This window comes from Schistocerca cancellata, chromosome 3 (assembly GCF_023864275.1).
Source record: "Schistocerca cancellata isolate TAMUIC-IGC-003103 chromosome 3, iqSchCanc2.1, whole genome shotgun sequence".
NCBI classification, from domain to species: Eukaryota; Metazoa; Arthropoda; class Insecta; order Orthoptera; family Acrididae; genus Schistocerca; species Schistocerca cancellata.
In genome coordinates this window covers 693,796,380-693,813,571 of record NC_064628.1, presented here as the reverse complement: position 1 = coordinate 693,813,571, position 17,192 = coordinate 693,796,380, and the positions used below count along the sequence as shown (strand labels likewise).

The 17,192-nt window shown below is 36.0% G+C and overlaps 1 protein-coding gene across 1 annotated transcript in view; it reads right to left on the bottom strand.

Annotated features, from left to right (window-relative positions):
- Positions 1-344: 344 nt before the first annotated feature.
- LOC126175683 (BUB3-interacting and GLEBS motif-containing protein ZNF207-like) overlaps positions 345-17,192 on the bottom strand; it is a 78,417-nt gene continuing 61,569 nt past the window's right edge. Inside the window, exons 10-11 of the mRNA XM_049922613.1 lie at positions 10,562-10,675; positions 345-1,344 (exon numbers count right to left, since the gene is read on the bottom strand). Of these exons, the coding sequence (XP_049778570.1) occupies positions 10,566-10,675 (110 nt within the window). The 3' untranslated portion in view covers positions 345-1,344; positions 10,562-10,565. The remainder of the gene's footprint in view (positions 1,345-10,561; positions 10,676-17,192) is intronic.

Genomic DNA, 17,192 nt, shown 5'->3' with positions numbered 1-17,192 from the left:
CAGCATATGCTTCTATGTACTGATGGCATGACTACTACAGGATCCACCAACCAACCAAGCTATTTGTGGTGTGAAGGGACAGTTTACTCACCACTGACAGCAGAGAGAAATTCTGTCATCTCCTCTCTAGGGAAGTACCTGTCCATTTGGCAAGTTATTTTAATAACACTATAAACATTAGTGTCCTATTGGATCACAAATTTGCACAACGATGTAATTGTAAGATTTTTGTCCACATAAACAACCAGGTAATACGACCTTCTGACGTATCTACTCGGCAAACCACCATGAAGTGCGCGGCAGAGGAACAGATAGGGAGAAAAAACAAATAACGGACAAACGGATTTCTGAATTTCTAACAAAATTTATTTAGAAACAGTGTTTCTACAAGTCTTATACAATGAATATGCACAACAGTGAAAACTGAATATTGTTTTGAAATGACTGACAGCAGCAATTAAATTATAAATATGTACTTGCCTTTCATTTTGGCAGTTAACACACATCTTCTTTTCTTAACTTTTCAATTCAAAATCATTTAATACAAACTATCAATCGCCTGTCATGAGACAGGGGACTTAATAGTCCAACAGCACTCAGCTGTGATTGGTCAAAAGCAATCGCCTGTTCATAACAGGGGACATTTCTGTCCAACAGCTGTGAGCTGTGATTGGTTAGATAATATGAAAATAATCACCTGTCGGAAAGCAGGGGGCAATGTCCATTAGCACTTTAGCTGACAATTATAACTGAATGAAAGATAATAAAGACAATCGCCTGCCTAAAGAAGGCAGGGGACTTGGAGTCCAACAGCTTACAGTGCTGTGATTGTTGCTACTACCTTGTGAGTGGAATGTCTGATCTTTGCCACCACCACCACCATTATATTACTATTAAATAATTATTCCCTCTAACAGGGAATAGGACTCCTCAATCTTATTTTTCAGCACATTACAATTTCACAAACGTGAAACATTAAGTTAATAAAATTTAGTTCACACCACAAAGGTTTCAATCCAATTTGATCAAAAACAGTGTTTACTGGAACATAAATGCCGCAGTAGATGAATGTCCAGTAAACTGAGTGATACACTTAACAATACAAAAATAGTGTACAGTGATTTACATATGAGCTACACTGTATACGATAATTAGGTAACAAAGGCTGCTTATTTGATACTAACATCACACTATAGTACACGGAGTGCTTCTAATATTTCACAAACACACAACAAATAAGATAAAATGGATTTCCTGGTGGCTAGATGCTTGAAGATGTAAGTTGGATTAAGTTGATCGTTTATTCTTTTTATTGTTAAATCTCCAGGACTAAGTTTGGCTTGGCTGGAAAAAAATGGTAAGATAGCATTTGAAGTTAGCTTATCAGTTTTTAAGGGATGTTAAAACAGAAACACAATATGTTTTTGAAAATGAGTAAATATATTTCAGTCTTTGAGAAAATAGAGGAAATTTGTTATTGACGTGTAAGCTGTTAAAGAATTACTTGAAAACTGTTTGGTGCTGGCAAAAGTAAAAACTTATTGCAAATGCAAGTGAGAACCTACCACAGTGTTACAAAATAAAATTTGGAAGTAAGAAAAAATAAAGCTAAACAAAACAGAGTGTCCTATTCCCTTAGTATATATAATGGCAGTCCAAAGTGTCAAAAAATTAAAAATGATTCATAAACATGTAGCATGACAAGAATAAAAAATAATCAACAATACAGATGGGTCCATCCATGTTACACTGAAATTTTTACTATTATGAAATTTTCCTCTTTATACACACATAAATTAGTCTTAACATTAATTATATTTTTCAGTTATCACTCAGTGGGTGACAATTGCCTACTTTTTGGAGGTACAGTGACAAAACTGCAAATTTCATGAACAATTTGAAACTCTATAACTCAATTTATATTTTATGACACAAAGGACCCCAATATCTAGATAAATGATATACACGAGCAGTAATGTAAGCTTACCTCAACAGTGGAGATAGCTGAGGTTTTGTTTACTGTTTTGTAAACTAAAAATACAGAAATTTACTATAGTGCAACAAAAGCTCTCAAACAACTGCAGTAATAACAGAGACAGAATACAAAATATTACTTCAAAAATTTTAAATGCTGTCTAAAAATGGCTGTTGGGTGATGTTACTGCAATTGAGTACAACACACAACTTACTCATACACGAGGACACAAACAAGGAGAAGTAAGCAGCTTCAGACAAGTGTCAGCCACAACAGAATTTAACATATACAGGAAACTAAAAAGAGCTCTTCATCTGCTTTAACCAGTTTCAACAATGCATCAGACTTTATTTTCAACAGGAGGGCACTTGGATGAGACTTGATAACAGTCTCTCATAATTCAGCTATGTAACAGATCAATAGCCCCTACTGTAATGACATCAAAAGCTATGAAGTTCTACACTAACACTTTAGGGTAATGCTTTGCTACAAAGAACTATGACCAAAACACCTACATGTTGACAAACGTATGGTTGATTTCTGTAGCCCTCTTTTTTTTTAATTCCACCCGTTTCTAACAAAACCACATAAGCTTCCGTAATTGCACATTACACATAGGAATAATGTCATACAAGATCTGGACTGATCATTATTAATCTCTTGTTAGCTATGAAAGATTTACTCCTCTGCAATTAATATCTGTTACTTATCCTTTTCTTCTCACTACTCTGTCAAAATGAAAACTATATTCTTCATTTCTGCTTCAGCAGAGCTAAAATGATTTCTTCTTTTGCCTTGCTGCTTGCAGAAATTATTCAAACACTAATGTCACAATTTTTATCATGTATCAATTTCTTGCTTACAGTGAAAAAAAAAGTTTTTCTACTTAACATATGACAACTGATAAGAAATAGGTCAACAGTTCTGTAGTTAGTACTACAAAAAAAATCAATCCCTATGCACATTTAAAAGAAGCTGCTATAGACAGGTATTGCAATACTAACTAGTGAGTGTATGGATAGTAAATACTACCCACGGTCAATAGTGATGACAATCAGTAACAAAACTCCCAACAAATTCTTCATATTCTGCATTAATCAAGTCATTAAATATGATCCTTTTTGTTGTTCTGTGGACTACCTGATAAAGGGCTAGGAGATGGAAGTCAATTCTCCGAACCTTAAAATTCACTTCTCTGTAAATGCCAATAAGAAACCTATTTTTCAAGTTTTACTTTAAATGCTTGTGTTGTCATTTTCACTGTAACTATCACACAAGCAAAGTGTGAAATATGGACACCTATTGCTAATGTGGTTTAAGTGGCTTCACTGTGCTTTATGCACACAGCTGGTGTGCCATGCCTCACTTGTTGCTTACAAAAGAAATTGGACTGTATTTGTGCCAAGGTTGTAACTGACATGCAGAGCAATATACTTAAATGTTTCATGTAACTGAAGTCGAATTTGCTTTATAAATTGACAGATGTGCAAAAGTAGTGGTTTTGCTATGTCATACAATAGAGTTCTCACAAAAATACAAAATTAAAAACGGTAAGGATCAACAAAGAAGCTTTGGCTACTACTAAGCTAAGAGTATTGGTCCTTTGCAAAGACTAGCAGGTGCTCTATCAAATATACTATGTACCCGGTGGCCTCTTATTTCAACTCAAAGGCTTGAGATGAGAATGTGACAATGTAAGAAGTATGCAGAAGAGAGGCAGGTGAACTCTCTCTTACTTGCCTCTCCAACAATCACCTTCACTGCTGCATGTACCAGGAGATAGTGCTCATGAGTATGGTGTAACCGTGTGTGTGTGTGTGTGTGTGTGTGTGTGTGTGTGTGTGTGAGGGGGCAGGGGGGGGGGGGATCAAGTGGGAGAGTAGACAGTGTACAGCGTCAACCAACAATGGACTGAATAGGTAATAAAATAATAGGACCCTAAATCCCAAATAATTCCCATGGGTAGGAAATTTAACACTTAGCATGCAGTTGCATAACCGCAAATTACATTAAAACTATTCAATTAAATCTGTATAACAAAACATGCCTCTTACATTATGGAAATTTAAAAGAAAAAAAGGTTAAATGCAGAGCTCACACACACCCCACAGGAGGCTCAAGAACAAATGAAGCAGAAAATTTGTGACTTTACAATGAGAATATCTGTGGGGCACAGCCAATTCATCAAAGTTACACTGATCAACATACAACTTATGTTACTCATTTCTTGTAAATGGTGGACTTTATGCTCGAACTCTATTGGTGTTTAATATAAAATTTGGAGGCACACTAGTTTCCATCTCAATAAGCAGAGAGGGAAATATTTGTCACTAAATGGAATTGAAGCTTGTAGGACAACTAAAATTATGACCAAGGACCCTGTTTTTTTAAATGCTCAACCATGCTTGAATAGAGGGAGAGAAGTAGCGAAGGAAACAAACGCTATAGAACTCCACTGTGACAGTGCACTGTATCAATTTTTTTTAAGTCCCATGCTTCTTTACAGAGCGTAAGGGAACGATGCGAATTACCTGATACAAACCCTGGTACTAGAGTTTTGAAAGAAGTACATATAGTGACACAATTTGTTCCTTTTTGCAAAAGCATAACAATGATGGTTAAAACAATGTTAGTGATCGGATAAAACAAAGCAGTAATGTGATAGTGGAAAGAGAGAAACATGTAGTCAGAAGAGACACTGGTTGGAAGGAAAGGTAGGTGTGTGTGTGTGTGTGTGTGTGTGTGTGTGTGTGTGTGTGTGTGTGTGTGTGTGTGTGTGCGCACTCATTTAATCACTAAAGCTATCCGATATGTGGTTTCTAAGTGTAATGCAAAATCCTTAGTAGTGGTCTTGCTCTATTTTTACACGCAGGGAGCCAATTTAAGCAGAATCAAGGGTTTCCCATTAGAAATCCCACCAAACGGAGGAGACAACTGACCAACCCTAGCTTTATGTTTTCCTTCTTTTGTCCAGTTCCTTTCTTCCTGGAATTTGATTCAAACTCTGTTCTTATTCTCTCCCGTTCTTCACCCTATACAAACACTACTTCCATTTTCACCTCATATGTTTTCAGCACATTTGTATATTCTGTATGTACTGTCTTCCCTTAATACAGAATTCACACACCTCATAGGAGGCTCAAGAACGAATGACGTATGTAAGTTATGTTTTTATAATGAGAGTATTTATGGGGCATTTCATGACTGTCCTTCACACGGAAATACCAATTTATATAATTCCTTACCCTACACAGTTTTCATATACTGGCTGTTACAAAACTGACTCACACACAGATTGAATTTTCACTCTGCAGCAGAATGTACACTGATTTGAAACTTTCTGGCCGATTAAAACTGTGTGTTGGCACATGGTTTTCAAATGCCAGGAAATTTCAGATTGGCACACTCTCCATTGCCAAATGAAAATTCATTCTGGAAACAATCCCCTCGACTGTGTCTAAGTTGTATCCACAATAACCTTTCTTCCAGGAATGTTAGCCCTTAAAGGTATGCAGAATAACTTCTGAGAAATTTGGAAGGTACAATCTGAGGTACTCTCACGGCTGTAAAGCTGGGAGGGCAGATCATGTGTCATGCTTGAATAGTTCAGTTGATTACGCATTTGTGCACGAAAGGCAAAGGTCCTAGGTTCGAATCCTAATACGGCACACAGTTTCAATCTACCAGGAAGTAGACACACACACACACACACACACACACACACACACACACACACACACACAAAAGGGGGGGGGGGGGCGGGGTATTCATGGTTTACATACATTACGAGACGCCCTAAAAAATCTCGACTACTGTGCATGTAGATGTATGCTATAATGTACAAATAACAGATCACGTAAATGCATCATGAATATATCAGCAGCCACCTTGTTTCACTTCTGCAGTCAACTTTTGCAGGTGACTGGCTGATACTTGGAGGAACTTTTTTCTGCGGATGACTGACAGAAGTGCATGACAAAACAATGTCAAAACTTGAAGGAAAGATGTGCATTCGATGAATTTTTCTAGCTGTTTTCTAGCAGCAATAACAACCAGGATAATCACTTCTTACATCAATATCTGATAGTCAAATATGTGGACCTAAACCAAAGTGAACTTACAAAAAGTTGATGAAGGAAAATCATATTTTAAATGCCATACAATGAGATATCATTTAAAAACAAACCTATTATCAATATAACTTGGGGGTCCAAGATTAATAATGGTCACATAATTAATGTTTTTGTGTTTTCATGCTGTAGACAAGAAACTCGTCATTCTTCATTCTATGCATCAATGAGAGTAAGGTCAGTGTCTGCTTTATTGCTTTGCTCTTTTTTAAAGTATAACATCAGGATGTATGATTAACAATAAAAATAAGTATACATAATATACTGATAGTTGTTTTCATTGAGATACATAACACGCTAGGATAAGACTCTTCTAGATGATGATGCTCAACTGACCTGCATCGTGAAAGCAATGCCACTGAAATGTACCTAGATTTATTGTTTCTGATAGCAATAGAATTTCACTGCACGACTTCAAAATTCATGCGTTGTCTGTGTCTATCTACGAGACAAACTCTCACAAATAGATGATCAGTTAGGATTACGCAATAATATACTTAAGGTCTATTTTTATACTAGGTATCATAATGAAAATAACTGTCAATACATTGCGTACACTTGAGAAATACTGATGAAAATAGAGCGACGACCAAGTATCAGACACTGATCAATGATTTGGTAGTCGAATGCCTTGACTACTCGACGGCCGAGCTTGCTCTTGTACATACCTAAGATTGATGCTTACCCTATATACAGTATCAAAACACAAACGTGTTAATGACTCTAGATTATTAACTTAAGACCCCATATAATATTAATAAAAATTGTTTTTTGACAATCTTGCGATGTACTGCACTGAAAATACAATTTTCTGCCATCAAATTTGACCTCTTTTTGTTCAAAAACTAGAATGTCTTACCAAAAAATCAAAACACGTGTCCCTCATTTTCAATACAGATCGTCCTTGCAAAACTTGATCAAAATCGCTGATACACGTCAGAGTCTCCCCTTGTCAGTAATGCAAAATTTCTTGTAAACTATAAAAGGTAGTGTGTAATAAGCACCATAATCTGATAGGTTACATTTGGAATAAACTATTTACGAATCTTATACCATTGCTGTAACAATAATTTTCCTATTACTGGTTGACTTTGTTATTTGTTGTCTTGTTTCTTGGAAATGCATTGCTAAACTGTTTCTAAGTAGTCAGAAAACGAGGCAAAAGGTCAAGTTCTTTACATAGTGACAGTCAACATTTATCTTGTTGTTAAATTCGTAACTATTTTACAAGGTGTGTGTGTGTGTGTGTGTGTGTTTTGGATATAAGAAAGATCTCAAAATCATGGACTCAGTCCAATATATGATGAGCACATCTTATGGACTTGCATCTGTATTTGTATCTGAAGTATTGGGGGGGGGGGGGGGGGGGGGGAGGAGGAGGAGAACAGCTACAGAAAAAGGAGATCCCTAAGGAATGCAACAATTAATTTTACCACAAAACTGTTAGCTCTGTCAAAGGAGATACACATATTATTTTGAGTGAAATTCCTCACAGGCCAACAGTGTCTGAAGTAAACGTTCATGAGAGGTTACAACTTTCTGCCAGGCTGGGACTTGAAGCAGTCTCTGTAAGACATGATAAGCATTATCACTATGCCTACCTTTACGCACTTAAGCTTCCTCATTTTCATGTTAACCAATAGAGTGAGAAATATACGCAAATAACGGCAGGCTCTATTCAAGACGCTTCATTAATTTCAAGCATGTAAGGTGGTATGCAATGCCTGCAAATTTCTTTTCAAGTTCCAGTCCAGCACATGGTTTAAACCTGTCCTGAAGATTCAAAACCTTGATATTTCTAAACGTGATAGAATACTCAATGCGTATTCCAAATGCCAATAATTATAGTAAATAATTGAATTATTGCAAATGAAGTAGAGAAGTAAGTTTACTGGCTGAAAACATAAACTAGTATCTTTGACATTGTTTGTACATATGACTATGGATCTCCCTAATTGTATTTGATCTTCAAGGTATATACAGTTAACTGTTAGATTTATATACTTAATTAATACACAGGTTTTCCTTGTCTTCAACTTCTTTAGTTATTACTCATTATAACACAAATGATAAAGGCCATTTCTGGGATTTATAATAAATGAACAGAAAAATTACACAGGGTTTTAAAGAAAAGTGGCCCTTACCTGATCCGTTTTCATTTAAACTTGCAGCTTGCAGACTGTATAAAAACAATGTTACATTTGTTACCTGATATAATTTCTCCACAGTGAAGACAAGAGAACCATGGATTCTACATGCGGCTCTCCCTTCAACACACAAAACTCGTGCGTACATGCCCACACTACAGTTGCTGGGGCAGCTAATATATCAGATTATTCTCTTTCAGCTTATGGATGATTTTTTAAAATTTCATGATGCAATGCCAATACAAAATGCAAATGGTGCAAGCGCACAACAGTAAAGCAAGTGAGGGCTTATTTTTTTAATCAATAATCTTCTCGTGGCATAGCTTCTGCTGTATGATTACAGACCAAGTTTCTAAATATGAAACAAATTTACACTGTTTTTGTTTCAACTGCTTAAGAATTGCCATACTTTGAACAGTTTATGAACTTCTTTTGTGTCTTAAACACATTATCTCTGGGATTTACTGAACTCTTCTGTAGCTGAAATACTTCAAAATTCACATGCACAACATGCACATGGCTAACCAATACAGAGTTGCTTCAAGGATTTCCAAATCTGTTAGATATGTGTACTCTAGAAGTCACCCTTGTGTATCTAAGTAGCAACAATACATACAAACACTCCATAAAAACTGTGCAAGATAATTCTTGAAAAAACATTTCAATGATTACAGATTCAACATTTTAAAATTTTTCAGAAAATTAAGGTACATAGCTATATTACAAAATGTAAGAAAGTTTTACAATACCAATCAAACATTGTCAAAATAGTAAAAATTTCTTGCATCACTGAAGAGTTCAATAAATATAAAATAGTTTTACTGGAAAACAGTGCAGTCAAAGGAAAGGACCAATACAACCACCAATTTCTATGAAGTTTTTCAGACAGTTGTTCCATCTAAGCAAATAAAAAGAAGGAAAAAAAAACAGGCACAGCAAATTCACAGCTGATACCTCTGTGTGTGTGTGTGTGTGTGTGTGTGTGTGTGTGTGTGTGTGTGTGTGTGTGTGTGTGTGTGCGAGCACGCGCGCGCGCGCACGCGTTCGCATATGACGCATATTACGCATGCGTGAGTGAATAAAAATTTTGGTACAACAGAAACATACGGATAAACTGTTACCCTAACAACAATGACGTAGTTTACAAGAGTTCCAATTCTTTCCCTCAATTAAACATGCAGAGAGGCTCAGATGTGAATAGTTAAACTTTCTTGAAGCCCTACTCATGATGAAACAGGGAAGTTTTAGACCACCACAAATTATGATGGAAAAACAAACCACTTTAATGGAATATTTTTGGACTATTTTTAACAGCCTGCACTGTATGTTCTCTTCTTACAACAATTAAGAGAGCACTGGTAGATTTTGACATAGTGCCGACATGGGAAGGTACGCAGGTGAAGTTACTCAAATCTGTATGTGAGAGACTAGAAACTGTAATCACTTTAATGGCAGCACTGAAGCCTTAGTCTCTCCTTGTAACTATCATAAACGATTTATAGGCTTCATCAGCAACTTCGTGAATTATACATTTTATGCAGTTTTTGTGAATCTCTTTCTGGCATAACTACAAGCAAAATTATTGAATTTCAAAATTTCAATGCATATGTCTATTCCATTATTTACTGCTATAAAACAGATACACGTTTTGAGATCATGGCAATTATACACCAAGCACTGTACAGGTTTTAAAGCATCATTGGCTACAACAGGGAGAGGGTGATGAGAACAACAAAGTATTCAGTGACAGCAATAGAATAATCTTACCTCCTCTTTACAATATTCAATAAGATAACTCAGAAAAATTGTTACACTGATAGTGTACGTGAAAATGCTCCCATCATCATCAATTTGTACCATATACTATGACACAATTATGCAATTAACTTATTAAAAAAGTGAGTTCGTGTTCTAGCATTGCCAAATGTTTTTAGTTCACAAAATGGACTAATGAAATCAGACTTTCCTTCTACATATCCTGGAAATATAAAATAGATTACATGGTATTTCACAATGAAAGGACAGACACACAAACACACACACACTTGTGCCATGTTACATTTACCTTGCCTAGATGGACAACAAGTTTATGGAATGTATTAATTGGTCCATTCCTTATGTGCAATTAAGATTTACAACTCGTGACAGGAAAGAGAAAAAATGCATATAATTATGCCTTTCATTTCTGGTGGCTAGCATGCTGTTATCTGCTTACAGGTGGTTTCTTTCAACAGGCACACAAATGAGCTGAAGGGAGGGGTGAACCTAAAGGCCACCAGACCACAGAAGCCAGAGCCCCCCCAACAAACCTGATCATCTGAAGCGTGGATGCATCATCGGAGTCAGCATAGGTGGACCAGGAAATGCCATAGGTGGCGTTGCATATGGGTGCATTGCTCCCGGTGGAAGTGCTCCAATGATGCCTTTAAAATGTGCACAGAAAATACTATTACTTACACTGTTAATGAGAAAAGTACTAAAGTAAGCATATTCAAGTCAATAAAATACACTGCTGAAAGTGACAAGAGAATGAATCTGGAAATAAGTCTTTGAACAACCATAATATACGCAAAACTTTAAATAAGCTCTCGTGAAAGATTCACACTGCTTTTGCTGAATGAGTACTTCTAAAAATATTCTGTTGTTACTGGATACACGATTTTTAAAAAATGAATCTCCTGACAAATTAGATCTTAAAAAATGTTACTTTAAACCAGAACCTTAATTTAAAGCACTATATATCATTACACAAGTCTTCACCACAAATCAACAAAATTAGTTGCATTTACTTTGCACAATCTTTCTGTGAATTTCATTATTACAGACTGTACAAAATGAATTTTTTACAGAGGAATCTGGTTAGTTCGTTCCTCATTACCATGTTTTCCCACATAGTAAATCCATTTTTGGAAGTTCCAATCCCAATTACATTAAATGCATGTTAATATGGTTGGTTGGTTGGTTTGTGCGGAGGTTGAAGGGACCAGACTACATGTTAATATGACTCATTTATATGTTCAGCCTCCCCATTTAGGATGTTGAAATTCAGTGTTCTTTTTTTCAGTGTTGGCAACTGTGCACATCATAAGTTATGGTAAACATGACAAATTTGGCACATAGAAGTATAGTGCAGTACTGTAGTTCGTATAGGCTGGCAGCAGCACCAACGACTTGCAACCTATCGACAAGTGCAGGTCGGAGGCAGGAGTGATGTTGCAGTGGCCATATATAAACGATAAACTACATATAAATCAGTTGCTGGTTGTTCTTTGTTTATGTATGGTATACTGTGAATGGATGTTTAGTTACCTCTCAGTGTGCGATTTTCTTTTTTGTGTCAGAAAGTGTACTGATACATCATGGATAAGAAGATAGTGAGGCGATTCATTAATGAAGAGAACTGGAACATTATTCAGAAAGTGGACAAAACTATATACATGAAGCATGTTGATATTCCTCCGTCAACATTAAACTAAAATAAGCAAGCAAAAAATAATTGAAGCTGCATAGTCGGAAGGAGGAAACAACAAAAGAAAACGAGCACAATTATCAGTTTCCAGAACTGGTAACTGCCATACTGAAGTGGTTGAAACAAGCTGGCACAGCAAAACATACCAGTTGATGGTACTATGGTTTTTGCTAAAGCTACATATCAAGGCATCCAATGGTTGGGTCGAAAGGTTTAAGAGCCGACACAATTGAGCCTGTAAATGTGTTCGAGGTGAGGCTGGAAGCATGAATACTGAAACTATTGAGTCACGAAAAAATATTCTTCCATGTATCATTGAGAGATACAGTTCCAATGATATTTTTAATGTAGACAAAACGAGCTTATATTTTTGCCTTTTGCCCAACAAAACTGATGAGTTCAGAGAAGAGAAATGCCACACTGGAAAATTAACCAAAGGCAGGCTGACTGTTCCGTAATGTTGCAATACATGTGGAACAGGAAAGTTGGCGCCCCTAATAATTGGCACGGTGGGAAGTCCACTATGTTTCAAAAATGTGCTGACATTCTCATGCAAATATACATCTAATACAAAATATCAGTTAACGACAAGTATATTTGAATGATATTTGTGCTTTTGCGATGCAAGGTGGGGAGTCAAAAACAGGAAAATCATCCTCTTTATTGAGTACTGTGAAGCTCATCCTCATTGCACAAGACACCTTCAGCCACTCGACCAAGGCATGAAATAAAAATAAAGAAAATTCTTCTACAGAGGGGGCTCGCATATTTTCATAATAACAAGTAAAAAGAGACAATCTTAGATGCTAAGCATTTTGTCAGAAACGCATAGGATTCCGTGCTAGAACTGTTTTCAGAGGGCTAGCTTTAATGGATACTGGCACTCACAGGAGGGATCACATCATAAAACAATGAAATCGCAGGTCAGAAAACAATGAAACTGCAGCTGAACAGTGGCAGCAAATAACGTGGCAAGAAGAAAATACTGCGAGCCTGTTGCCATCTGTCATTCCATAACGAAGTGTTACAGTTGCAGATGGCAGAAAAATGAGAAGGTGAAGACAGATATGAAACAGAACCTTCGCCAGTTCCTACACTGTCAAAAGCCATTGAAGCTGTGGACACAAACATCATGAGTTAAGCTTTGAAATTGATGAAGTAGTGGTGAATGCATTAATGATGGACAATAGATATAAAAATCAGGACAGAAGAAACAAGTAATGACTGGCATGTTCTTCAAACACCTGTAAAGACAGGGCAGTGTAGTGTAGTATAGTTAGGTTAATATGTACAGTGTACCAATAGTTTTATCAATGACTATCTATATTATCAGTAGATTCACTAATGGCAAAAAGTTAAATGAACAACTTTTCTTTCTGTTAAGAAAATCTGTGTAAACTCTGCCTGACTTTGCGTATAAATTCATATTTCATATTTATTTATTCAAACTGTTTTGGGTGATGGTATTTTTATACACAGTGTTATGTATTATGAGACACAGATAGGTATTGGTGTACTATCCACAGTAAAACTGAAATTGGATGTTAATGTGTTACTGTATACTAAGGGCAAATATTCACATATAAACAATCGACTCTCATATAATATATACACAGATACATATTCACATATAAACAATCAATTCAAATTGAAATTAAATGTTGAAGTCTTTTAGATAAGTTCCTAAAATATAGGTTTGTATTTTGGAGACTAGAGGCTATGATCTCAGTCACATGCATCCCGATTGGCTGTTGGCTTAAGTATATATGTCCGGCAGCTTGGATGTCACCAATGTCACTATATTTAAAATATTTTTGCTTCTTGTATACTAATGGCTTGAGTTTCTTGGTGTGATATTCCAAATATATTCTCGAAAAAGAGTGTTTAGAATTATAATACAATTATAATTTATGGATATAGCACGTCAGGGAGTGTGCTGTTATGAGATCGCATATTACCCCAAATTACGCATTTTCACTCTCAAAAAAATCAAATCGTTACCAAATCAGGTATTATTTTTGTAGTACGTTTTCCCACTTATGACATCAGGGCATGTGGTTCTCCTAAAAACATATTAATGAGACACCACTATATTCTTAATACTTAACAGAATGTAGCAATACTGATATTCAAGTATTTCTACAGGATGCTACATCTATTCACCCACTTATCAATATTTGGAACATGTGGACTGTAACCTCCTTCAGTAAGATTTCTTGCGTCTTGGGGAGAACATTTGAACATTCAGCTATAGCAACCGAAGAGTATACACACATCAAATATCAAACATCTCCACAATCTATAACCTCTGTGGTCTCTTGATGAATGCATTCTACATTTACTGTAGATAAGCAGCAGTCTAGTGGTCCTATTCAAACTTTAAAAGTTCTACAGAATACCCACCAAACCAGGCATAAAAATTAGAAACAATTTCTGATACAACATTTGAAACCAAGAGGGCCAAAATGTAATGCTGTGTCAGTAGTTAAAATGAAATTCCACAGTGCAAATAGACCTCACACAGATCTAAGAAATAAGCTGCATTTCATCAAGAAAGTACTGTCTCCAGTTATGCCATTTTTGTTGTGCTACTTGCGAGTATATTGACAATTTACTTGAAACATATATGCTTGAAAATATCCCCTTAGTATCTAACTCCTATTCTTAAAGAATCTTTGGTGTACCTTTTCCCTCCCAAACACAATGTCTTCAATTAGCATTGTAATGATTATGTCATGCTGACTGAAATGAAAGAATTTCTCTCTGCTTTTAGGTACCCTGAATTGAAATGATCATTTCAGAATTTTACATTTATTCACAACAAGGCATGGACTGAAATTACAAATAAAACCTGAATAAACTCAAAACGAATGCAAGACGAATTCAAGGGCAAGTGTTTTGGTTCCCAATTTGGCAGATAACCATAGATAATACATCATCATGTAAAGACAGTATAAAAATTAAGATACACCACCTTTCCACTACTCTCAACAGTGATTGTACTGACACAAAACAGATAATAACAACACAAAGGCCAAAACACTTAGTTCAGTCTCATTGTTTCACAATGGATGATAAGTTTTCTATCACTACACATATTCCAAAAGACAGACGTCGAGATACGAGCCTGAAGAATTGAAAATAAAATAAAACTACTAAACTAGAAAGAACAACCGGACTTTTCACAAGATAATACGCATGAGAATTTGTTTATAAAACAAAGTGCATGAACATGACCTATCAGTGCACTCTACCATGTCAGTTGCTAGTGGCTGAGTGGTCTCTTATGATCACTGGTCTCTATACATGTCATGTAATGCAATGTAGGACTCAGCCATGGGACCTAGCACCTTAGAACAAAGAAACACATATATTTGCCTGCTACTTTAGTTTCAAAAGTTCGTGCAATCACTATGCATGATCAACAAGCACAATGAATGCGACATCTGGAAGATGAAAACTGAATTTTGGGAACCTTTATTACTGTCATGTACACATGTTATGGGCTGAAATAGATTTTGTCAGACCATTCAATTATTGCATCCACAAATCAACTGTTCCAGTTTTTGATTTAGTCAGCACAGTGGCTGATTCTCTTCAATTAAATATTGGATGTAGACAACTTTACACTCAGTCAAATATATTTACTTCTCCTTCACAGCACAAAAGTCACTCCCTCCACATTAGCTGAAAATTTTAAGCAACAAGAAGTAACCTGACAAACCAAGCATGTTTCAAGAATGTTTGTGTGTTTAAAAACCCAGCATGGGAGCAAAAGTCGACAGTTGGAGCTGAAATCCGGCAACTAGAACATTTCCAGAATCAATATTGGAGTTTTTACATGAATAACCAGAGGTAGAATTGGGAAATCGGTTTATAAAACCAGTTTTTGGAGCCCCATGTGAACACAGTGCATGTGGACACACTAACATAGTAGTTTTAGATGGCAGTGTGTTGCACTGTGCTTGGACTGGGTAACGGTAGAGTTTGGGTCAGAACTACCTCGTTAAGACTCTGCCAACCAAAGTAAGCAACTGTGCAGTAGCTATTACCAAATGCATCGTGTTGTGTGATGCTCATTTTTTCATTTTTTATTTTAAAAACAGTGAAAAAACTGCTCCTAGTCCATCAAAAAGTTAGATTAGGGCCCCCCACAACACCAGAAATTATCGGTAACCTCTATGACCATCCCCTCTGGCTGCCATAATTTTAGTCTGTTTGCACTCATGACTAACTGCCGGTTTATACTGTCTGCAGTCTGCAATATACAGCCTGGAAAACAAAACCTTGCAATGTATTTTATCCAAGCTGAAAGTCTTATTCTGGCACATGAACAGAATTATTTTGGTCCTACTTCGACACTAAGTACTTTTACCACTTCTATAAGCAGTGTAGAGAAGTAGAGATCGGACGGCTATGAACTGCCACAAAGTAAAATAAATATTCTGCCTATTTCATAATTATCAAATTACGTGGAAAAGAAGAAATACTGTCGAGAGACACATTAAATCAAAAAATTACTACATTCACCAGCAGGAAAATGTTGCTGATTCTCCACCTAAACAATCATTTGTTGGAAGCTTAAGGAAAGCCAAAAGAAGAGAAAAAGCATCGACTGTTTTTGAAAAAAACTGTTGAAGTATTTGCAAAAGCAAACATTCCAGTCAAAAAGCTTCCCAATCGCCACTCATTTTAATAGTAAATTTCAATGCAATAAGGCTGGCTCCTCGAACACGTAGCATGATCTCCTTTAATAAGTTATCATACTCAGCTCGTACAGCCCCATTTAATAAATTCAAGAGTGTATTGCAAAATTGGTTAAAATGCAGTGAATTCTATAAAGTTGAAGAATTCCTAGGAGATACTCATTATAATATAAGCTTTTAATGGGTGATCAAGAGATGTCTTCAATTCTTAAATAAGCTAAATAATTCTGTGTATGTAATTGTTTATTGTGCTTTACTGTACTCCACTGCAAACTTTCACGAAGCCAATTGTATGAAAAATACTGAAAGGCAAATAAAAATATTCTATACTTTGAATCTATGGATATAATTATTTACAATAAATAAATAGATTAGAATTTTACCAAAAATAGGTGCTAACTTTGGAAAAAACAGATGCTATATCTTCAGGTCCCTAAATCATGGGTTATCAAGAGTTCTGTGTGACTGGAGAAAGGTGCAGGCTCTCTTGGTGCTTAAGAAGGGTTGTCAGGCAGAGGCACATAATTACAGGTCTATACCGCAAACTTTTTTTTTAATTATGGAACATTTTGTGCTCATATACTATTACTTGAAATACAAAGAAAGTCCTGGAAGATGTTTTATAGTTATGCACTGTTGCCTCGAGAACAAAATACGAGATTGTGGAATACTCTGCCACCTCTACGACTAGGCTTCCTAGCATTTTATTCTCAAATGAGTCAAATCAACACATGTAACATTAACTCAAGGTGCTCCCCAGTGGAG